The sequence below is a fragment of the Paroedura picta genome, chromosome 5 (genome assembly GCF_049243985.1).
Source record: "Paroedura picta isolate Pp20150507F chromosome 5, Ppicta_v3.0, whole genome shotgun sequence".
In the NCBI taxonomy this organism is placed as follows: domain Eukaryota; kingdom Metazoa; phylum Chordata; class Lepidosauria; order Squamata; family Gekkonidae; genus Paroedura; species Paroedura picta.
Window position 1 is genome coordinate 126673618 of NC_135373.1, and position 24165 is coordinate 126697782.

The 24165-nt window shown below is 51.2% G+C and overlaps 2 protein-coding genes across 3 annotated transcripts in view; both read right to left on the bottom strand.

Moving 5' to 3' along the window:
- Positions 1-12769, bottom strand: part of NRF1 (nuclear respiratory factor 1) — a 56427-nt gene extending 43658 nt beyond the window's left edge. Inside the window, exon 1 of one of the 2 annotated variants that reach the window (XM_077340404.1) lies at positions 12294-12769. The gene's annotated coding sequence lies outside the window, so the exon portion shown is untranslated. The remainder of the gene's footprint in view (positions 1-12293) is intronic. The other variant, XM_077340406.1, reaches the window with a different exon arrangement.
- A 3136-nt stretch (positions 12770-15905) lies between these two features.
- On the bottom strand, positions 15906-21234 carry SMKR1 (small lysine rich protein 1). The gene is made up of 3 exons (XM_077340407.1): positions 21026-21234; positions 20253-20354; positions 15906-19176 (listed from the first exon to the last, which is right to left on the bottom strand). Exons 2-3 carry the CDS (start codon positions 20253-20255, stop codon positions 18961-18963), a joined length of 219 nt encoding a protein of 72 aa, XP_077196522.1. The 5' UTR covers positions 20256-20354; positions 21026-21234; the 3' UTR covers positions 15906-18960.
- Positions 21235-24165: the final 2931 nt, after the last annotated feature.

Here is a 24165-nt window from a genome sequence, read left to right on the forward strand (position 1 = left end):
AGCTGGTCACCTCAGGCTTCCTTTCACCAGCACAGTGAATCACGATCATCCCAGCACCTTTGGTCCCTTAAAAGTTTATCATTTTACATTTGTAGTCCACTTTCCCTCCAGGTCTGGGACCGCATTCCTCAGGGACCTCCTCTCTGCCTACATCCCCTGAAGAGCACGCCAGTCTGCGAATTCCCCTGGCCCCAAAGATGTGCATTTGGCATCAGTTTTGGCCATAATATTTTCAGTCCTGGCACCTACTTAGTGGAATGAGCTCCTGGAGGAGATCTGGGCCCTGTCTGAGCTGGCACGGTTCCACAGGGCCTGCAAGACGGAGCTCTCCCACCAAGCTTTTGGGGCCCATGCCTTGGTAACATCTGTGGCCCTCCCCTACAAAACACCCTACTACTCTATGACACCTGGCCTGGAGATGTACGGGCAGTGCATTTCTGGAGGCCGCTATTGCTCAATGCTGCTGATTTGAGACTTAGGTTTTTATATCTTTTCATATTTTTAATTGTTGATGTACGGTTCTGGTCCTTAATTGTTAATTTTATATTCTACGCCGCCCTGAGCCATACTGGGAGGGCAGTATAGAAATTTAATACATTAATAAAAATAACAACAACAACAGTTGGATTCAAAGTCCCTTTTCACATCACTCCCACCTCGCTAGGGTAAGCTAGGCTGATAGACTGGGCCGGGCCCAAGGCCCCAAGGCAGGTGTCAGGATCAGCTCCTGTTCTCTGCCATGATTTCTTTGTTGTGAGTTTTGTCAGCACTTGACAGTAGGCTTCCATGGTGGAGCCAGGGATTCGAACTGCTTGCCCAGGTCTTAGTCTCACACTCTAACGCAGGGGTAGTCAAACTGCGGCCCTCCAGATGTCCATGGACTACAATTCCCACGAGCCCCTGCCAGCGAATGCTGGCAGGGGCTCGTGGGAATTGTAGTCCATGGACATCTGGAGGGCCGCAGTTTGACTACCCCTGCTCTAACGCAAGGGTTCTCAATGTGGGGTCACAACCCCTTGGTGGGTCACTCGACCCTTTCAGGGAGATTGCCCAAGACGGCGACCCAAAGGGGGTCGTAGGGTGGCACGCTCTGGCTGCTTTGGCAATCACGGAAGCCCGAGGTGCCCAGGGGCACACCAACATTGCAACAGCCAGCTCTTCACGCAGGGACAGAACTCTGCACATCCGTGCAGGTGCTGGCGTGCGCCTCCCCTCCGTACCAGGGCGCTGGCTGCCTCAGGCTTCCGTAATCGCTGAACCGGCCGGAGCGTGCAACCCTATGACCCCCCTTGGGTCACCAAGGCCGCCACGGCTTCAGCGACCCAAAGAGGGTCCCAACACATCATGTAAGTTGAGAACGACTCCGCAGCGCCAGCCCTGGCTCTCTCATTCTGAACTTGTGGACATCGCTTTTGGTCCTTCGGGAAGAACAGTGAGGGACTGACCTAACCAACGGATGAACCAGGTGAGGCCTCTAAGAAATCCAGCCAGCTTCAGCGCCAGGGTTAACCTGAAACCTGCAGGCTTGAGAAGGAAAACCCATCAATACTGAATGAGATCTGTGTGCCGTCCTTTAGGATTCTGAGTTTCGGTGTTAGTTTTAGCTTCAGGGTTTGGATTACGTCCTCTAGACAGACACCGCTCGTGAGCCTGGGAGGCTGTCCTCGTTTGACTTCCATTCCGAATTCAAACAGAGGAGCCCTTGGGGCGTGACTCTGGTGCTGCAGCGGGGAACCTGCCCAACTTGCGGACCTCCGCGAGAGGAGCATCAGCAGAGACAGAGCGCAAAAGCCCCGGAGCTCAAGGGGAACAAGCGCAGACTGAACCAGAAGCTCCTCCAGACCTGAAATCTGGCAGTGCCGTCAGCTGTTTACTGATCGTTCCGCCACGTCACTGGTTGGGCTGTACTGGAGCTCCATTTCCAGACCTTAAACCAGGGGTAGTCAAACTGCGGCCCTCCAGATGTCCATGGACTACAATTCCCATGAGGCCATGCCAGTATTTGCTGGCAGGGGCTCATGGGAATTGTAGTCCATGGACATCTGGGGGGGGCGCAGCTTGACTACACCTGCCTTAAATAGTTTCTTCAGGACAGGACGGAGAAAACGTGTACAGCCCAGGGCAACTCTGGCCTCTTTCATTACTGCGACCGTATAACCAGGACAAATCATACAAAAGAAAATGCAGAACTGCGCCAATTTGCAAAATGTACGCAGGACACAGAATTCGGATTTTTATGGCACAAAACTTGGGATACTTCGATAATCTTTGCAAAAGTTTTATGTAGCATGGAATTGTACATCATGCCATGATTAGAAACGGGTTGAAAGGATGGCCCAGTACCCATGCATCATAAGCCCATCTGGTCCAGCAGTTGACACTCCTGGTTTTCACTCAGGCAGCCTTGGGCCAGTCACATACTTTCACCCTAACCTACCTCACAGGGTTGTTGTGAGAAGAAACCAGAGGAGACAATGTAAGCTGCTTGGGCAGGATATATATGAAGTAAGTAAGATCTGAGATAGTATAAAGGCCTGCATAGCTTCCCGTTGCAGATGGGAAGATCAGAAAGACTTAAATTTTAGGATGTTCCCGGGGGGGGGGGCTTCTTTCAGCCTCAGGTTGTCAACCTCCTGGTGGGGCCTGGACACCTCCCAAAATTTGATCTCATTTCCACGTGACAAGAGTTCTTCAGATGTACACAAGTATTCCAAACCTGTTTTATGACACTAGGCATTAAATACCTTGGCTTTAGCATAACATATGATATATGGCAGGGGTAGTCAACCTGTGGTCCTCCAGATGTTCATGGAATACCATTCCCATGAGCCCCTGCCAGCAAACGCTGGCAGGGGCTCATGGGAATTGTAGTCCATGAACAACTGGAGGACCACAGGTTGACTCCCCCTGATATATGTTAAACAGATTATGTGCAAACATTGTTCAGAAGATAAAATGTCTTGTTCCAGTGGAGTCTGAATTATTGGCAAGGGAGAAGATGCACAATTCCAATTTAGCATCAAACTTAATTCCTCTAATGAAATGAATGCCAGCACTCCTGCATTCGGGGCATTCTGCTCTAGCCCAAATGTGCTGGTGTTGGTGTGTGTAGATCAGGGGTAGTCAAACTGCAGCCCTCCAGATGTCCATGGACTACAATTCCCAGGAGCCCTTGCCAGCATTCGCCGGCGAATGCTGGCAAGGGCTCCTGGGAATTGTAGTCCATGGACATCTGGAGGGCCGCAGTTTGACTACCCCTGGTGTAGATAAAAGATGGGTAGTTGCATTAGTCTGTCTGAAGCAATAGAAAAAAGCAAGAGGCCAGGAGCCCCCGAAAAACTAACAAAATCTGTGGCAGATTCTGAAGTAGTGAAAGCTGCAAATTTTGTTAAGTCTTTAAGGTGATCCTGGACTCTGGCTCTTTTCTAGTGTGAACATGCAGTGACTCATGAAAGCTCCTCCACTGCCACTTTATTATTATTACTATTACTATAATAATAATAAAATTATTATTTTTTAAAATCTTTACGGTGCTGTTGGACTCTTGCTCTTTTCTGTTGGCGCACGTATGAATGGAGAAATGCACCCCTCGTATCGGGGGTGTATTAACCTCTACTGAGCTAATTAGATGCCTTCTTGTATATTATCAGCTTAGGCTGCACAATTCAGTTTCGAGCCTCAGTGAGAAAGGCAGAATATGGAAACACAATAAATAAATTGTCCAATATTATACGCATTTCTGACTGCCCATATGGTGACACTGCCTCCAGGAAAAACCAACTCTTCTGCGTCTTTTAAAAAAAGAGATCCGCAGCTCTTCCAACAAAGTCAGCAAACTAACAACAAACTCTTGAGAAGTCAGCAGGACGGCAGGAACCGGGAGAGCGCATGATTAAGATGCAATAAATCTCACCACAGCTGTTCAAAGCTGCGACTGGCCTTGTGTTCTGAGCAGGCAAAGCATTAAAGTGAGAGCCAAATGCCTACAACCCCCAGTCACGGTAAAATCAATCTCCGTCCTAAATATGCGTGGAAGGGAAATGCTGGTTGGAGAACCTTGTCCAAGGCCCAAAATGACCGTTGGATGTGAGACAGTTTTGCTTACGGCGTTATAGTGCACTGTATTAGTTACCTTACCTGCATTTTATTATGTTTTTCTAAATATTTACATTAAAAGGCACCCAACAGTGAAGCCACGGTGCTGCCAAACTGTGCACGGTTTCAGAAACTTTATACTGTGAATGCTATATTGCAGAGACAAATGTCCATTTGGAACGCAATTGAGGCCATTTCCTGATTTAGATGGAGAGTAACTTCCAACCTCACTCTCCCTTTGTCTGTCTTATCCTCCCAACAACCCTGCGAGGTAGTTTCAGCTGAAGGAGTGTGATTGGCCTAAAATCACCCAGCAAGTTTCCATGGCTGAGTGGGGATTCGAACCTGGGTCTCACAAAGACCAGAGACGACACTGGCCTTCCTCATTACTGCCACCTTATTTAAAAAATTCAGCCATCAACTGTGAAGATGGAAAGTGTAAAACAAGGCCAAAAGTCAAAATGGCCTCACACTCTGTTTTGGACGCCAGTTTTCTGATTAAACTCCACTGTGTCTTGCTACCTAAGCATCCGAAGATACTGGATGCCAGCTGCCCGTGAGAGCTGGACACATAACTCCCACCACAAAGCTATTAGGCATGGCTGAGTCGCCACAAGATGTACATTAGCTTCAAAGAATCACAGAACCGGAAGGAGCCTTCCAGTCCAACTCAGTGCAGGATCAGCCTCCAGCATCCAGAAGGATCTGTCCAGCCGCTGCTTGAAGACGGTCAGTGAGGGGGAACCCCCACCTCCTTAGGCAGCCCCTTCCACTGCCGAACTAGACTCCTAGAATCCTAGAGTGGGAAGGGGCCATAGAGGCCATCTAGTCCCACCCCCTGCTCAGTGCAGGATCAGCCTCAAGCACCCAGAAGGATCTGTCCAGCTGCTGCTTGAAGACACCAGTGAGGGGGAGCTCCCCACCTCCTGAGGCAGCCCCTTCCCCTGCTGAACTAGACTCCTAGAATCCTAGAGTGGGAAGGGGCCATGCAGGCCATCTAGTCCCACCCCTGCTCAGGGCAGGATCAGCCTCAAGCATCCAGGAGAAGGATCTGTCCAGCCGCTGCTTGAAGACGCCAGTGAGGGGGAGCTCCCCACCTCCTGAGGCAGCCCCTTCCCCTGCTGAACTAGACTCCTAGAATCCCAGAGTGGGAAGGGGCCATGAAGGCCATCTAGTCCCACCCCCTGCTCTGTGCAGGATCAGCCTCCAGCATCCAGGAGAAGGATCTGTCCAGCCGCTGCTTGAAGACGCCAGTGAGGGGGAGCTCCCCACCTCCTGAGGCAGCCCCTTCCCCTGCTGAACTAGACTCCTAGAATCCTAGAGTGGGAAGGGGCCATGGAGGCCATCCAGTCCCACCCCCTGCTCAATGCAGGATCAGCCTCCAGCATAGAATCCTAGAGTTGGAAGGGGCCATGGAGGCCATCCAGTCCCACCCCCTGCTCAACACAGGATCAGCCTCCAGCATAGAATCCTAGAGTGGGAAGGGGCCATGCAGGCCATCTAGTCCCACCCCCTGCTCAGTGCAGGATCAGCCTCAAGCATCCAGGAGAAGGATCTGTCCAGCCGCTGCTTGAAGACAGCCAGAGAGGGGGTCCTTAGACAGCCCCTTCCCCTTCCCACCTCCTTAGACAGCCCCTTCCCCTGCTGAACTAGACTCCTAGAATCCTAAAGTGGGAAGGGGCCATGAAGGCCATCCAGTCCCACCCCCTGCTCAGTGCAGAGCAACCCAGGATAGCATTCCTGAGATGTGATATCTGAAAAGCTTTTTTGAAGATCCCTGAGCAAACTTAAACGGTAATGGGAGATGGGTTCTCTTATGAACCGGTACCAGACTGGGAACTTGCCAGATATTAAATGGAAACCCCCCCACCCACACTCCTCTCCATTTCTCTCCCCCTCCTTAAGGTGGCATAAATTGGTGGCCAGGAGGGGTGCTGCTGGTAGCTATGGGGGAAGGTTTTTACTGGACTATATGATGCCTTTTTTAACTGTGATTTTTAATACTATGTTTTATTGCTATCGTGTAAACCGTGTGCCTGAAGTCCCAGGTTCAGTCCCTGGAATCTTCAGTTAAAAAGGACCAGCTGATGTGAAAAGCCTCTGCCACAAGTCCTGGATTATTTATTGTATGGCAAAAGTGTAGAAGAACAGTTGGTTCTTCTATGCCGCTTTTCTCTACCCGGAGGAGTCTCAGAGCGGCTTCCAATCCCCTTCCCTTTCCTCTCCCCACAACAGACACCCTGTGAGGTGGGTGAGGCTGAGTCCTGAGATTACTGAAGAAGAAGAAGAGTTGGTTCTTATATGCCACTTTTCTCTAGCCGAAGGAGTCTCAAAGCGGCATCCAGTCTCCTTCCCTTTCCTCTCCCCACAACAGACACCCTGTGAGGGAGGGGAGGCTGAGAGAGTCCTGAGATTACTGAAGAAGAAGAAGAGTTGGTTCTTATATGCCACTTTTCTCTACCTGAAGGAGTCTCAAAGCGGCTTCCAATCCCCTTCCCTTTCCTCTCCCTAAAACAGACACCCTGTGAGGTGGGTGAGGCTGAGAGAGCCCTGGTATTCTTGCTCGGTCAGAGCAGTTTTATCAGTGCCTTGGCCCAAGGTCACCCAGCTGGCTGCATGTGCAGCTGAGTGCAGAATCGAACCCAGCATGCCAGAATAGAAGTCCACACTCCTAACCACCACACCAAGCTGGCTCTCAAACTGTAGTATAGCCAGGAGATCGGGGGACTGTCTGGCAGCGGGCAAAGGGGTTTGCATGTGGTTTGCCTTTGCCTGCCTCCACGTCATGACCCGAGTGTTCACAGCAGTACCCTAATGATGTGTTCCCTGGGGGGAATCCCTTTACTCAGATCTTTTTTACAACAAAAATAAAAGTCCGATAACACCTTTAAGACCCACAAAGATTTATTAAAGGTGTGAGCTTTCGTGCAAAGAATACACAAAAGTAGAGTCCAATAGCACCTTTAATGCCAACAAAGACTTATTCAAGGTGTGAGCTGTTGCGTGTAAGGCAAAAGAAATTGTGGCATTAGTAAACTGTGCCATTAGCTATTTTAGCAAAGAATTATCATATGGCATTGTATTATTATGACAGGTTACTAATTTGCCATAATTTGCTTTTGCCTTATATCTCTATTTATTTATTTATTTATTCATTTATAATTGGATTTGTATGACCACTGTTCCCAAGGCCGGCTCGTGGCAGTTTACAATTTCAATATACAATCCATAAAATAACAATAAAACCCCATTAAAACCCCATTAAAATAACATTCTAAGGTCAAAACAATTTATGGCGATACACCATTTAAATTTATATCCCACACGAGCCCGGTGGGTGGAGCAAAGATGACCGATGGAAAATTGGGATGATGTCACTGGGGTCCTGTTGAGTCAGGCCAGTCTAGTACAAACGCCTGGCGGAAGAGCCCCATTTTGCAGGCCCTGTTAATTTAGTCCGAGGAAGAGTGCATGCACTTGGACTCTATTTCTGTTGTGCTACTTCAGACCAAAACAGCTACCCTCTTGAATCTGATCTTTATTGTTATTTATTGGCTGAATTTGTACCCCAAGGGTGACCTTGGGCCAGTCACAGATCTCTCAGAACTCTCTCAGCCCCACCTACTTCACAGGGTGTCTGTTGTGGTGATTGTAAGCCGCTTAGAGGCTCTTTTTGGTAGTGAAACGGAGGGTATATAAAAAACAGCTCCTCTTCCTCTTCCTCAGAGATAACCTGCTTCTGCTTTCGCTAGATGACAAGATTGGGCTAGCCTGGGCTGCTGGGCCTTCGGTTCCAGACAAGGAAAAGGACTCAGAGGCCAATTGCGTTGTTTTCAAACTGCACACACAGCAACTGCTGCCTTCCAAATTTGCCCTTCACATTAAAGGGACTGAACTCTGTTCAAATCAATGGGAGAAGGGTGGGGCAGGAGATCTAGGCAGAGGGTGGCAGTCTGTGAGCAGATAAGGCTTCCCTGTGGCTCCAGCTGCCTGCAGGCTACACAGCCGTACAACAACACAGCTTATGGTCATGCAAAGGAAGTGGAGTCACCACTTTCCCTGAAATGCAGATCAAGCCTGCATTTGCTCTCTCTGCTACATGCAAGGCTAATGGGACCCTAAAGACCCTCAAGTACCTTATAGCTGGGAAATCTTGTTGGTCTTCTTGTTGGCTTCAAATTTGCTGTTCTACTGAAGGCCACCACAGCTACCCTCCTAAAACTATCCCTCTACTGTGACTTCCAGTCCCGGTGGGTTCTTATAGGCTTTGGACGCTGCAAAAAGTTATATAAAAGTTTAATGAATAAATACAAATAAAAGGGGAAAGGGACATGGGTCTCATCTTTACTTCCTCCTTTACAGCTCATAAAACATCTGATGCATGAAGGAGCATAGAAGAATTGTTTTTTATATCTCCTCACTATCTGGAGTCGCCAAGTGGCTTAGAAAAATTGGTTCTTACACCCTGCTCACTACTCAAAGGAGTCACAAAGCGGCTGAGGTGGGGCTGAGAGAGTTCCAAGAGAAATGCTCCATGAGATCAAGCTTGCTTTCTTGGTATTTGATCATACCAAGAACCTTCCTGGATTCTGGGGGGACACTGAAGAAATATCATGGGGAGAAAGGTGATGGGCCATCCCGGAACCAGGCCTGCAGGGTAGTTTCAGCAGCGCCAGTCCTCGCTAATTAAGACAACTAGGAGAATTCAAAGCAAGGAATGAAGGACTTGTGCTGCCTTCCCCAGTATGCATGTCCAGAGGGAATCGGCTATCTTGTTCCCCTTTGGGCTACTATGAGCAGCAAATCATGCACCTGCATCGCCTTCTGTAGCTCTTCAGCCAAAACGGAGGCTCAAACAGAAGCTGCGACTTCATAAAAACGTAAGCGAAGCCATGTTGGATGAAGCCAGTGGGCCCTCCAGTCCAGCATTCTGTGTCACGCAGCTGACAAAAGCCCAGGTGCCCTCAGGAGATCCGCCAGCAGGGCCCCCCACTGGTACCCCCCCAAGCACTCTCTGCTCTGGTTCGGCCTCACTTGGAGTCCTGTGTTCAGTTTTGGTCACCCCAATTGAAGAGGGATGTAGACAAACTGGAGCGTGTCCAGAGGAGGGCAACAAAGATGGTGAGGGGTTTGGAGACCAAGACGTATGAAGAAAGGCTGGGGGAGCTTGGTCTGTTTAGCCTGGAGAGGAGACGACTGAGAGGGGATCTGAGAACCACCTTCAAGTATTTAAAAGGGTGCCATATGGAGGATGGAGCAGAGTCGTTCTCTCTTGCCCTGGAGGGACGGACCAAATCCAATGGGATGACATTAATGCAAATGAAATTCAGTCTAAACATCAGGAAGAAGTTCCTGACAGTTAGAGCAGTTTCTCAGTGGAACAGGCTTCCTTAGGAGGTGGTGGGTTCTCCATCTTTGGAGATTTTGAAGCAGAGGCTGATTCTGTGAAGGGGGTTGGGCTAGATGACCCAGGAGATCCCTTCCAACTCTATGATTCTAGGAATCCAGAGCTTGCTTGCTTGCTTATATTTTCATTTATTATTATATTACATTGCCCCAGACCGTGTGTTATGGCTAATAGCCACTCATGGACCTCTGCTCCAGATGTTTCTCTAGTCTCCTTTTGCAGCTGACTATGCCCGTAGCCAGCAGCACTTCCTGTGGCAGGGAATCCCACCTGCCAGTGACTCTTCGGGTGAAGGACTTCCGTTGGTCTGTTCCAAGCCATAATTTCATTGAGTGCCCACGAGTTCTGGTCTTGTGAGAATCGATTTAAGATACTTCTTTCTCTACCTTCTCTATAATTTTTTAAACCTCTATCCTGCCTCCCCTCAATTGTTGCTGCTCCAAGCTAAAGAGCTCTAACTTAGAACCATAGAATTGGAAGGGGCCTCTTTAACCTTTCTTCACAGGCAAGGTGTTTCTTCCCCTTCATCATTTTAGTTCCCCCTTTATGCATCTTTTCCAATGCTCCCAGATCAAGAGGGAGGAAAATCAAACATCAAGTCATTTCTTTCAAGCAGGAGAGAATGGTTAACAGGAGCCAGGCTCCCCTGCAACCCCACCCCAGCAACAGACTCACACTGGCCGTCAGACAATAACCCTCAGCAGACACTATGCTTGCCAAGTGCCTTCCTGAAAAATACTCATATCTCAATTTTCTTCATTTACCAGCCTGTCTTTCCCCACAATGGAGACTCAAAACAGCTTACACCATTTCTCCATTTTTATCCTCATAGAATCATAGAATTGGAAGGGGCCAAACAGGCCATCTAGTCCAACCCCCTCCTGAATGCAGGATCAGCCCAAAGCATCCTCATAACAACCCTGTGAGGTAGGCTAGGTTGAGAGCATATGACTGCCCTAAGATCTTCCAGCAAGTTTCCAGGGCAGAGCAGGGATCCGAACCTGGGTCCTCCTGGATCCTAATCCAGCACTCTAACTGCTATACCACGCCGGCTCTCGATCTGCCAGGGTTTGCTCCCAAAAGCTGGGGACCACTCAAATTCTGCCTGTTCACTCTTTTACGACTCTTTTTCCTCAAGAGAGAGGCCTGCCCTCAAGTTAAAAGAGACACCTATCCTTCCAGGCTGCAACCAACAGTCAGAAAGGAAGCAAGGCCAGGGCAGACGGGGAAGAAATCAGCCTCCCTCCCAATACATGAACATTAATGCTTTTATTTTGCTGTCCTTCCCCTCTAACACATGTCAATGGTGGAGAAACATTATGGACCCACTCCGCAGCATATTTTTTTAATCAGCATTTGGCCATTCCTCCCATTTAACCTAGAAAGGCTCCCCAATGAAAGAAAAATGCAAATGACACACCCTATAGCTGAACCTGTTTTTTAGTCAGCTGTTATTTTGGGGACTTTAAAATGTCAGGACGTCTGAAACCAAATGGCACACACTTTTCCTCTGATACACAGCAGCGAAAGAGTGTGACCAACCACTAGCACCTTTTTCCTGCCCCAACAAGAATTTGACTCTTCCACAATTTCAAATCAGCAAATTCTTTCCCCCCCCCCCCCAACTCAGATTAAGATACTTCATTTAATGCAGATTCAAGCAGGTAACTGTGTTGGTCTAAAGAAAAAAACCAAGCTTGAGACCAGGATCAACAAAGTTTTCTTCTGGGCCTTCAGATTAATGGTCAGCCAGCCCGTAAATAAAACTTTGTTGGACTTAAAGGTGCCCCTGGAACCAAATTTTGCTCCACTGAAACAAAATTTGAGTCCAGGGGCACCTTTAAGAGGAGTCCCATCCAAGGTATACGCTTTCGTGTGCATGCTTTGGTCTGCCTCTAACAAAGTACACATGCACACACAAGCCTCTACCTGGACCCAACACGGCGACTCACCTGAATCTTCATTTGATTAAACTGAGGAAATCATATCACCTTTTCTAGCCAGAAAGGCTAACAAACATCAAAGGACACGCTTTTCCTGGATGGGCGTCCATTCCCTCTGACACCCAAGGGTCAGGGAGGGAGTTTTGGTACCCCCACCCACCCCTTCCCCTGCTCCAAGCAGAATTGGGCCACCCACTCTCCCACCCCCACCCCTCTGCTCCAAAGTCATGCCTTCAAACCTGCCTGGCTCCGACTCACTTCAGCTCCCCCACCCAACTGAACCCCCCACCCACCCCCCAATTGCACCCAAAGGCGACCCCATTTCCCCAGGGGTGCCTTTCCCCCCTGACCCTTGGCGGCGGAGGGAAGACGGTGGGGAGACCCCCAGGCACCCCCCTCCCTCCCTCCCACCCAGAGGGCATGCGGCCGTCCCAGGCAGGGCGGGCCCCCAGAGCAGCGTTGCTCCTGATATTTCCCTAAAAGCCCGCAGAGTCCGTCCCCCCCCCCCACGAGAGGTCTCCCCCAGGGTCGGGGGGGGGGTCCCGCTTGGCCACGTGCGCGCAGGGGCTTCCTGAGGAGGCGTGTGGGGGGGGGGTCTCTCGGCCTGCCTGCCCTGACAGGGCCTGCCCTCCCTCTTTCCCCCCCCCCCCCCGGTCCGGGGCCTTCCTGGCAGGGCGCGCGTGGCGGCCCTCCCTGCCTCCTTCCCTCCCTCCGTCCCTGGGCGAGGGGCCGGGGCCTAGCGGCGGGCCGTCCGGGCGTCTGCGGGGCCCCCGCGTTGCTGCGGCTGCGCCGGGTCTGGTGCGAGGCGAGTGAGGAGCTGCTGGGAGATTGCGCGGTAGGACACTCACCTCAGAGCGGCTGCGCTGCGGCGGGCCTGCGCCGTCGAGCCCCGCGCCAGACACACAGCCAGCCGGGCGGCCAGGCAGACTCACTCCCTCCCTCACACCCGGCCGCGGACGCCGAGCCCGCCAGGGAGAGGACGACGGCGACGAGGAGGAGGAGGAGGAGGCGGGAGAGCGAGCCCCACACAGGGCCGCGCGGGAGGGGCAGCGCGGGAGAGGGAGAGGGAGAGGGAGGGGGAGCGCGCCTGACGACGCCGCCGCCGCCGCCTGGGCCGGGCCTGGTTCGGGGCCTGGGCGGGCGGGCGGGCGAAGGGCGGCTGGGGCCTAGCGCGGCAGGGCGGCAGGGCGGGCGGCGCTCGAGTCCGGCGGCGGCGGCGGGAGCAGCAGGCCGAGGGGGGAGGGGAGGGAGGGAAGGAGGACGCACGGCGTGAGGGGAGCCGCCGCGCCGCCATGTTGGGGAGGGACGCCGCGAGCCTCTTCCCCGCGACGCCACCTCGCCCCCTCGCCACCGCGGACGGTGCACCGACGCTTGCCTCCCCGCCCCTCGCTCACTTTCCCTCTAGCTGGCAGAAGAGCGCCGGGGATCCGCGGGCGACGAGCGAGAGGGGTCCCGGGCGCCATGTTGGGAAGGGCGCCTGCCGCCATTAGTGGCGGGCCGACTAAGGCCTTTGGGCGCCATCTTGAGAAGGGATCGAGGCCCGCGGGCGCCATCTTGGGAAGGTTCCCTCCCGCGTTGAGGCCGCGGGCGCCATTTTGGGGAGGTCTTCGGTGGCGGGCGGGCTCCTCTTTGAGCCGCCATGTTGGGAAGGGGCTCAGGGAGGGTTAACCCCGGGACCCCGCCAACGAACTCCTGCGAGAAAGACGGCCCTTTTGACATGCCAAGAGTTCTGCAACGCGTGCCTCGCTGGGTGATTTGGGTGCCCGGCCTACCTCACAGGGCTGTTGTGAGGACAAAACAGGGGCGGGAAAGGACCACGCGTGCCACCTTGCTTTCCAGCGGGATGAGCCAGGATTGTAAAAAAAAAAAAAAAAAATCAGCATTATTAATAAATATTTCTCCTACAGAGCTGACGTTCCTTGTGATAATTTTGGAGGGCACGAGCTGAGTCGGCCTCCTGAAAATGTTGGGGCTGAGGGCTTGCAAAGGAGCCAGGCCCGGAATCTGCAGGTGCAGGAAGCCCCCTCTGCAGCGGGAAGAGGGAGGCCGGGCTGCAGCTTCCTCAGCACAGCCAAGGCCTGCTTGTGGCGGGAGGGCCCGCCTGCTTAGGCCCCCCACGGGGCTCTGCGGGTGTCAATCTGCTTGTGGCCCCTGGCCCCAGAGAAGCCTGCCTGGCCTCGACCCGGCCCTGGCCTGGTGGAATGAGCTCCCGGGAGAGCTGGGGACCCTGTCAGAACGGAGCTCTTCCACCTTTGGTTGAGGCCGGGTTTCAGGGACAACTCCTCCGGCCAATGCTATTCCACTCTGGGATCCCCGTACCTGTAAATTCGGGAAGGTTTGAGGGATTATGTCACCGTTTGGTGAGGGTTTTCGGGGATTATGATCTATTTTAATGGGGTTTTAATTCTATCTCCGTGTAACCCACCGCGAGTGGTGGGATAAAAATCCCAATCATAAAAAGGCCAACAATGTTTATACATGGCTATAACCTCCTGTGCATGCACGCTTCCTCATATGCAGACACCTCACTGAGAATGTGGTGGGAGACGGCACACAAGTCTGTACACAGAAATGCAAGCCCGCTGAGCTAACTCTGGATTTTGCCGTTGCTTGCTGCTGTAGCTTCCCTGGTAGTCCCTTCTCCAAGTACTAACCTGCCTAACTTCCAAGATGGTAAGCCTGAGGGGGGGGGGGGGCGCTATACAAATGTAATAAGATCTAGCAAAATTGGCCTAGCCTGGGCCGCCGAGGTCAGAGCAGGGGTAGTCAAACTGCGGCCCTCCAGATGTCCATGGACTACAATTCCCAGGAGCCCCTGCCAGCATCTAGCCTACCTCACAGGATTGTTATGAGGATCTATCAAAGATCCCCCAGTGGGCTTCACAGCTAACCCGGTTATTTGAACCCAGGACTTCCAGGCCCTACCTAGTTTGATCTTCTCACTAACACACCACACCTGGCTCAATGGGAAATTGTCACACGGAAAGCCCTCTGGGGCCACCTGTCTGTGAAATCGACTCTCCCCCACACTGCCCTAACAGCTTCGTTCATCTGAGCAAAGCCTGCAAATGGGCAACACTGCCTGTACATGCGCTTTCTCCGTGGCAGCCCCCACTCTGGAAATTGGGTGGAGGGTGCTCCCTTTCTTATGGCTTCTTTTTGCAAACTGCACAAAAATTGAATCCAGAGGCACCTTTATTACCAACAAAGTTCAATTCAAAGTTCAATACAGCAGGCAAAGGAAGCAGCTTGCTTCACCCCTTGCCTAGGGAAGATGGACAGCGGGAAGAGGCTGGAGATAGGGCAATTTACCAGCAGCAAGGCCTTTCAGAGAAACTAGCAAGTCTTCCACCCAGCAAGCTGCAGAAAGAGGAAGAGGATGGATAAGCCCCACAATTGGCCCTAAATGGAAGAGTGCTCTCTCCCTATTGGTGGCACACCCCCAAGGAGGGCCAATCAGGTAGGGAGTGAATTGTCTGCACACAATTTGAACTGATTGGCCCTCTTTAGGACAGTGTTCTCTCCCTCTCTGCATGCAATCTTAACTGATTGACCTTCAATGAGATAGTGCACTCTGCCTATTGGCAGCACACCCCCAGGGAGAGCCAATCTGCTAGGGACTGAGTTGTCAATTTGAGCTTTATTATGTTTAGTGATAGAGATGACTCTCTTGGCTCACTCTGCATAATCCGCTCTGAATCCCAGTGAGAAAGGGGATGATAAATAACAAAAAAGGATGAGACTGAAGGGCAATGAAAAAGCTTCTCCTCTAGCAATTGTCTTGTTAGTCTCTGCTCCCAGTGGAATCCTATGAAATGCCTCTCTAAGAGCCCCGGCCCAGAGTCTGTAGCAATGTTACCCAAAGAAGGACTTCATAGGAGTGGGGGCACATGGGATGGCAGCCTCGCAAAGGGCGATTGACACCCTGTGGGAGTTCTTGCACGACTGATGATGGTATCCACCAGATCGAGATGTCAGCTAGGCTTTGCTCAGTGCCAGGGCCTGACATGTAGAACTAAAAGGAGCAAGCTTTTCCCTGGCATGGGGTTATAGCGCTGCAGTTAAAAGGCAGAGGAGCAGGGCTAGTCTAAAACCAAACCTTGGCTCCCAAGGAAGCTTTTAACAATTAGGCAGGCATCCTTTCCCAACATTTTTCTGCTCTGGTGCTTTTGTCAGCAATGCGAGGACGCAGAAATGAAGCGGAGAATGCCTGCCTTCCTGGTTATCCGATCTCCGTGTCAGAGCAACATTTCCCCTGCCAAACTTTGTGGGTTTTTTTTGGGGGGGGGGTGTTAATGCTGCTGCTAAAGGGACAGGAGGGGAGAAAAAGAGATTTTAAAAGGCCTTGTTTCATACTCTTCAAAATGCCAGCAATGAAAGAAAAAGAAAACCCCTACACACACACATTTCCAACAGCTCTGAGCTCAGCCCCTCCAGAGGAACAAATGAGGAGAACTACATCAGTGCCAAGAAAACCATTCTAATTTCAAATTTTCATACAAAGGGACGTTTGATTCCTCATGGGAGATTTGGAACTCAAAACAAGCTGACAAATACCACACAGCCCCCCCACCCCTCCAACTGCACACCTTTACATTTTGCTCCGAGTTTGCTTGTTTCGGAGCCGGGAAATGGGTACCAAAAGCAGAGGTGTCTGGGAACCTGAACCCAAGGGACTCCTCATAGTAATGGGACCACCACAGAGCAAATCTGACTTTTGGGGGGGACGGACGGACACATAAGGACTTTATTTTCAGGGGGGGCGCAAAACATTGGTAGGACACCAGGAGAGACTTATAGGATGGAGGGTGGGCAAAATTTCCTGCAAACAAGGAAACCAGTGTGTTAGCACTAGAGTCACACTGGCCTCCTCTGAAGCTCAGGCAGGACTCAGAAATGTGACACTGCCTGTTTGGTGGGACTTGCCCAGCGGTTTGCTTCCAGGGGGCTGAGGCTACCTGCACGCCCCACAAGAATGTCCGGGAAGGAGCAGAGCAAATGGGGTCCTCTGCCCAGGTTAAGGGTGCCTTTTGTGGGAGAGAGAGTGGGGGAAACGGCAGGCAGCACTTGGTGGACCAGCTTGTGAGATGGGAAAGGAAAAGAACTTCCAAAGGTCTGTGTCCTCTTCCTTACACGGTGATGTGACTGGTCCAGAAATCCAGAGGTCTACTCCCAAAGCTGTGAGCTGAGGAGCCCCTCTTGGATCGATGCCCATTAGGCCCTCATCCCTCCTGCCGCTCTTCCTCTTGTCAGGCCCCTGGGGAAGACGTTTTTAAGATCTGCTGTCTTTCCACTAGCCTGCCTTCTCCCACTCAACATCTCCTTCTGCAGACGTGCAGCTTTCCAGTGTGCCACAGGGAGAAGCAACCGGCGCATACTTGCCGGGACCCTCGCTTTCCTACAGCAAAAAGGGACATTTTCAGACGGCGCCCTGGCTCGTGGGTGATGAATTCTGGCTAGGACAGACGGCAGAAGATTGAGGCCTGCTCTGGACAGGCTTTTCAACCAGAGGCAGAGTAAAAAAAGGCATTCTTATAAACATTAAAAAATAACAGAATTTCTTATGAATAATTTAAAGTACATAAGAAATTTTGGACTGCAAAACACCTGCACCTGATAGGTATTTAGGAGGTAACGTATTGAAGGTGTCTGCCCTGAAATGAATCTTAGGCCTTGTTTCCAAATAGCACCATTAAAAAGAATATTAAAATGTTTGGCCTTCGACTTAGGTCCATCAACGCCCAACAAAAAAGGGCATTCTGAACTTTCCGGTGGTTGCGGAGTACAGGGTGAAGAAGGCAGAAGGGGACTCTCTTCCTCTACAGAGAAGAGCTCTCAAGAGCGGGCGGGGAGGCCAGATCCGCAATGGAGAAGCAGCCATACCCGGCCTCATGCCCATCACAACATCCTCCGGGTAAGGAGGTCACGGGCTTCCCTGCCAAACTGGCAGCATAGAGGGTGCGGGTGGTAAGACTAGGCCGGATATCCTCCTCTCTCTCCGCCTGTGTGCCAGAGTTAAATTTATCAGCACGATACAGCTGTGGAGAGACCGAGAGGCTGCCTGCGAAGGGAGCCTGTCCCTGTCCGAAAGGCCTGCAAAGCTGGATGCTTCTGTGGGAAGCCAGCCCCAGGTTTTGCCAGGCCCTTGGCATTGCTTTTCCAGACTGGCACAACTCCTTCTCCACGCCCTCCTCTTCTGAAACTGCCTGGTTTTGGTCGCCGCAGCTCAGGCAGGTAGCAATCCCCCTACCCCGTGGTGCTTGATGCTTTCAAGGTTGGACCTTTCCGGAACCCGGGCAGTGATCTCAAACCCCCGCTGACAAAAGGAGAGCGTGCCAGAGAACCGTCTAAAGCACCTACACACTGCTTCATATCCTTTCCTCGATAAGTTCTCAGCCCTCAGCTGATTCATTCCCTTTGCTTTCTGGAGATGTTGAATCCAGGATTTCAGCTCTCGAGTGCGGCTCTCCACCCACCCTCCCTGCCTGCACAGAATGCAGCTCCTCTCTCTGTCACTTGCTCGGGATTCTCAGAAACGGGAATGAAGCCAGGCGAAACCCTGCCCAGCAAGCCAGGATCTGGCTTAGGGCAAGACACTATGGCCGGCAAGAAGCTCCCAGAGGCCCCTGTTTTTCTGGTCACCCTATCCAGGCTCTGACATGGGCATCCCCAAAAGATTCTGGCGTAGACCCTCGGGAAGCCAGCCAGCCAGGGTGGAATTTGCACATTGCTCTGTGTCTGAGGGGTGCCCCTTGAATTCTATCAACCCAGGGGAGATGTCCGGGCTGATCTCATTGTCTCTGGCGGGCATGCAGGCTGCTAAGGCCCGGTTCGTACACATCAGAGAATTGCACAGGGAGGAATGCAACAGCAAAGTCCGGAGGTTGCAATGTGGCCTGGCGTATTTTCCTGGAGCATGTGGTTTTGGCATGGTCTCCCCAGAAGCAGAACACCAGGCTGTGGTGGAGATAAAACCTTTCTCTCTGCGGTGGGACTGTGCTGTCGGGCTTTACTGCAAAGAGCTGGCACCCACCACCAGCCTTTCAAAGCGGCACGCGCCCTCCTGCAACCTCAGGGCTCGGCCTTCTGGTCCCCGTTGCACCCCCAGGCCTACTTGGACCAGGATTCCGCTTGCCACTGAGGGACCCCACTCTCAGCAGTGAGAAAAAGGGGTGCATCCCTAAAGTGCCACTGGCCGCAGCGACGCCGACTCCTGGTCCCATGGAAACCAAGCCAGCTATTAGGGCTCAAAGGATGCCTACACCCCAGTCCTGATCCTTGTGGTCGTGCGCAAGGCTTGCGGGCTGCATCCTGCGCCAATCACAAGGCAAACGCCGCAGGGAAGAGAAGCTTTACTTCCAGAACGGGGTCGAGTGGCACGAGAGAGCACATAGTTCCAGGCCACAAAGGCACCACCACGGAGTTTAGAAATCTGAGTGGATCAGAGCTTCTTTGGGGTCCCGGACAAAGTCTTGCTCCCCTTCCCGGGGGCTCCGAACCTCCACCGGGGCGTTCCTACTTGCGTTTCCCCGCCTTCCCTTTCTTCTTCAAGGAGCCGGACCACGGGAATCCGCGGAACTCGAGGCAGGCGGCAGCGTTGTGGGCAATGTAGTAGGCGTTGAGCATGGCGGCCGGGCTGAGGATGTCCACCTCCGCGGCAGCCTTTTTGGACTTCTTCCCTTTGCCTTTGCCTTTGCCCTTGCCTTTGACTTTCCCCTTGCCCTTCCCGGCCTGTCATGGCAAAACAAAAAGGGGAACGTGGTCATTCGGACGGCGACTGGCGGTCGGGCGAGCAAAAAGCCAGGTGCAGGGGAGCACTGGAATCACAGGAGCCTGACCACACGGCCCACATCAATTGAATAGAATCATAGAATCATAGAGTTGGAAGGGGCCATACAGGCCATCTAGTCCAATCCCCTGCTCAACGCAGGATCAGCCCAAAGCATCCTAAAGCATCCAAGAAAAGTGTGTATCCAACCTTTGCTTGAAGACTGCCAGTGAGGGGGAGCTCACCACCTCCTTAGGCAGCCTATTCCACTGCTGAACTACTCTGACTGTGAAAAACTTTTTCCTGATATCTAGCCTATATCGCTGTACTTGAAGTTTAAACCCATTACTGCGTGTCCTCTCCTCTGCAGCCAGCAGAAACAGCATCCTGCCCTCCTCCAAGTGACAACCTTTCAAATACTTAAAGAGGGCTATCATGTCCCCTCTCAACCTCCTTTTCTCCAGGCTGAATTGAGAAGGGTATTTATTTATTCAGTTTATATACCACCCTCACCTTCTGGCTCAGGGCAGTTTAAACGAAACATGAAGTCATAAAAATTTGTAAAAATTGGTACAATGAAGGTTATCATAGAATCATAGAGTTGGAAGGGACCTCCTGGGTCATCTAGTCCAACCCCCTGCACTATGCGGGACACCCTATCACTCATCCACTATCACCTGCCACCCCCTGGAACCTTCCCAGAATCAGCCTCTCCTTCAGATGGCTATCTAGCCTCTGTTTAAAAATCTCCAAAGACGCAGAACCCACCACCTCCCGAGGAAGCCTGTTCCACTGAGAAACAGTTCTAATTATCAGGAAATTCTCGATGTTTAGACAGAATTTCTTTTGCATTAATTTCATCCCATTGGATCTGGTCCGTCCCTCCGGGGCAAGAGAGAAAAACTCTGCTCCACCCTCTATATGGCACCCTTTAAAATTCTTGGTTATGAGATCTCCTCTCCAGGCTAAACAGACCAAGCTCCCCCAACCTTTCCTCATAGGTTTTTGTCTCCAAACAATTTGTGCTTTTGTGTATTACCATAGTGTTGTCCTTTTATGGATCTATACTGAGGATCATCCTGTCAAGTTCCAGAGGAAGAGAGTTTTAAATGTTAACGGCCCCAACTGCACGGTCTACACTCTAAAAAAAACAAGGAAAACAAAGCATGTGGATCACACACGAGATTGATTGCCCTGCGATTCCTGATATCCTACCTCCCCACCCATGAGCAATGCCAATAATTTATAGTTTTGTTAAGGACTTCATGTATAGCCTGCTTTTCTCTCCAAAGGGGACCCAAGGTGGCTTGGCCACTTCTCCTCTCCCCTATTTCAGCCTCACAACCACCCTGGGAGGCAGGCTAGGCTGAGAGCATGTGATCGGCCCTGGAATCAAAACCACACCGAATCAGCCATCAAAAACGTAATGTGTGGGCTAAAGGAAGGGGACTCCCAGCAGGACCCACACCTGCCATGCTGTGAAAAAGCATCGGGGTTGCCAGCTCTGGACTGGGACATACCTGGAGATTTCTTTTTTTTTGGGGGGGGGGAAGACTTCAGCTGGGTCTGATGCTCCAAAGCCCACCCTCCTCAAAAGGCCATTTCCTCCTGGGGTTGTCCAGAGAGCAACTGTATCAGCACATCTCCAGGTGAGGGCTGGAGACTGGCAACCCCACTCCTAACTCCCAGCCTGGACTGCCTCACGGGGCTGTTGTTGCGGGAGTATGGAGGAGAGAAGTCAGTGCCCGCACGCCAAGGCGCCGTCCCGACAGACCCCTGCCAACACGAGTCCCTGACATCCCAGAGCATTACCCTGCTTCCCATGACACGCAACTCCCGATCCTCACGTGCACGCGACACGCGTACCCAACGACTGCTAACGAGCCGGGAGATGCACTGAGCCCGGGCGGGGCTTCTCGCTGGTGGGCGGTGCCGGCTCGTGACTGTTTGCTGCGCGACCAGGTGGGTTACCATGGGGAGGGGGAGGGGATTCCCGCGTAACCTGGCAACGGAGGGTGTCGACAGAAACCTGTGGGTGCGCCTGCGCACAGCGCGGCGTCGCGGCGGGGAGGGGATGTGGGAGGGAGAGAAGACGGGAAAAGGAGGCGTGAGTGCGCGTGCGCGCAGCTTCGGTTCAACGCTCTCCGGCTTCTAGAGAAAGGGGGGGGGGAGGAGGGGAAAAAGGCGGGAATTCTGTCCCTTGAGGAAGGGGGAGGGGCGATATGTGGCCCGTTTAAAAGCAGTCTGAGGAGAAATGAACTCCAAAACATCCCAATTTACCTCATGAATTATGTTTTGTAATTCATTTTTGCAGATTTGAGCGAGCAGCCGTGCTGGTTGGAAGTACTGCAAATCCAAAAATAGGAAACCAAAACCCAACCTAACCGGAAAAGTTAGGAACGCCAAGGTTGAGCTGCAAAAATACTGTTTAAAAAATTTCAAATATTTACTACATAAAGTGCGCTAATTCAACATATTAAAAACTTAGTTATCATAATTTGAAAACGTCACATTTCTAACTACATGGAATAGACCAGCCTAGAAATGGCCAAACACATTTTGACACTGACGGTCTTCAATTATTGTGAAGTAGTGCAACAAAATTTGATTCTAGTAGCACTTTGAAGACCCGACAAAGATTTATTCAAAGCGTGCAAGCACTCGAAAGCTCACGCTTTGAATAAATCTTTGTCAGTCTTCAAGGTGTTTTTGGAATCAAACATCTTTGTGTCATGGAAGGAAGCTTCAGTCCAGGGGCACCTTGAAGACCAACAAAGTTTCATTCAAGAGATAAGTGTTCATGTGCACATTCTTCAAAATATTTGCCAAAGTGTGCATGCACATGAGAACGTACGCCCAGAATACAGCTTGGTAGGGCTTCAAAGGTCCCCTGAACTCAACCTTCCTTCTCCTACTTCAACGGAGCTACAAATCTGAATCTGTTTTTGTGTAGTGAAACAGTGACGTTCTCTGTTTTCCCTTCCTGGGTGCCCAGAAGGGGCGATGATGATGTTAGCCATTCAGTCATGTCCTACTCCTGCCGATCTCTGTGCCAAAGTCTTTCGATCTTGTGCCGCTACTTTTTGGCATACAACGCTCTGGCTAGTGTCCATTTTGATCATCTCCAACCACCGTGGTCTTTGTCGGCCTGGTTTCCTTTGACCACTGACCAGTCCTAGCATAATTCTCCTTTGAGCTGGATCGCATGATATGGCCAAAGTCAGTGAGCCGGAGTTGTGTGGTTTGGCCTACCAGTGATAGATCAGGCGTTATGCATTCTAGTATTTCCTTGTTTGTGACTTTTGCTGTTTGTGACTTTTGTGGAAGCCTTCTCCAGCACCAGAGCTTAAACAAATAGATCCTTCTCTTGTCCCATTTTTTCATCGTCCAACTTTCACCACCATAAGTGGCTCTTGGAAATATGATAGATTGGACTAATCTACACTTGGTAGTCTGGTTTATGTCCTTGCTTTTCCTTGCTTGTCATTGTTGTGCGATCCACAGCAATTTTCACACGACAATCACCATTCTCATCGGTCTGTGATCCAAGAAAAATCAATTCTTGAATGCACCCCCATCTCTTCACCTTCAGTTGATATTGTGAAATGTTCAACCACTTCTTAAACATTAAAAAGACAAAAATGACGACCACTGCACAGAAGGGGTATAGACCATAATAATCATGCTACATTCCCAAAGGCCAAACGAAGACAAGAATCAGAAGACCCATCATGGTCTGCTTCAAAATGGTTGCTGAAGGAGCTGGCACCAGCACAAAATGGCTGCTGTGGCTTCTTTTAGTCACACGGGGCTGCCATAAGCACCATTGCAAAATATCTTCACAGCTGATGACTGAATCGCCAATGGGCAAAGCACCTCCTGGCGCTGCCCACTTTCTAAAAGCATCTGGTGGGCATCCAGAAGGGTACCCAATAGGTGCCATGGCTCCCACCAGCACTGTGTTGAAAGGCCAGAGGGCGGCCATTTTACATCCATTTTAGTTTAAAGCCATTTTAGACGGCTGCACGCAGCTTAAGCAAGTTACATTCTGTACATGCGCAGAGCAGAATGTACCAGTCCGTATGCTGAAGATTAAAGCCATTGTTGTGTTAGGCTCAAGGCCGCAATAACAGTTGTTAAATGATGGACAAGACTTGTAGCCATCTTAAATAGCAATGCATAGCTTGAACAGACTAAATTTAACAAACGTGCAAGATAAAGTGTCCCAGTGCATAGCTGATAAGGGGTAGAGGCGAAAGATGAAGAGGCATTGGAGCAGCAATGATTTTTGCTATAGTTGTATCCTGATGCGCCTCTACCCATGCATAATAAAGAACAAGGAAATGCACACTTAGCAGATGCACCTTACGGAAAGCTGAGGTATAGAGGTTGTATAATCAAAAGGTAATTTGTGCATGTTTATTGTGACCCATAAAAGGTAACGCCAGTGATCCCAGGAGTGCCATGCTGTGAAAAAGCATTAACTGCTAGTTCCTAAAGCTCCAGATCAACCAGGCTGAGAAATTCCTGGAAATCGGGAGGAAGGAGGGTGCTGCCTGGGAAGGGAGGGGTTTGGGTAGTGACCTCAATGGGATATAATGCCATACAGCCCACGTTTCTAAAAAAACGTTTACTCCAGGGGGAACTAATCCGTTGGCCGAAGATCAGCTGCCACTCTGGGCGATCTCCAGCCACCAAATTGCTGAGCACAAAACACACACAAGCACCATCAAATATCAAAGAGAACCAGCAGTGCCAATTCCGGACCGCATCTGCCGACACTTCCAGATCTTCTTTTTCTGTCATTGGAAAATATTGCAAGAAATAAGGCACCAGACAACCTTTCAACGAAACAAGGATGCCCCAGGTTCTGGATGCCTGCCTGTGGAGCATGATGTTATGAAGATGGGAGAGCTGCATGACTTGCATCGTTTTGAAAACACAAGAGTGCC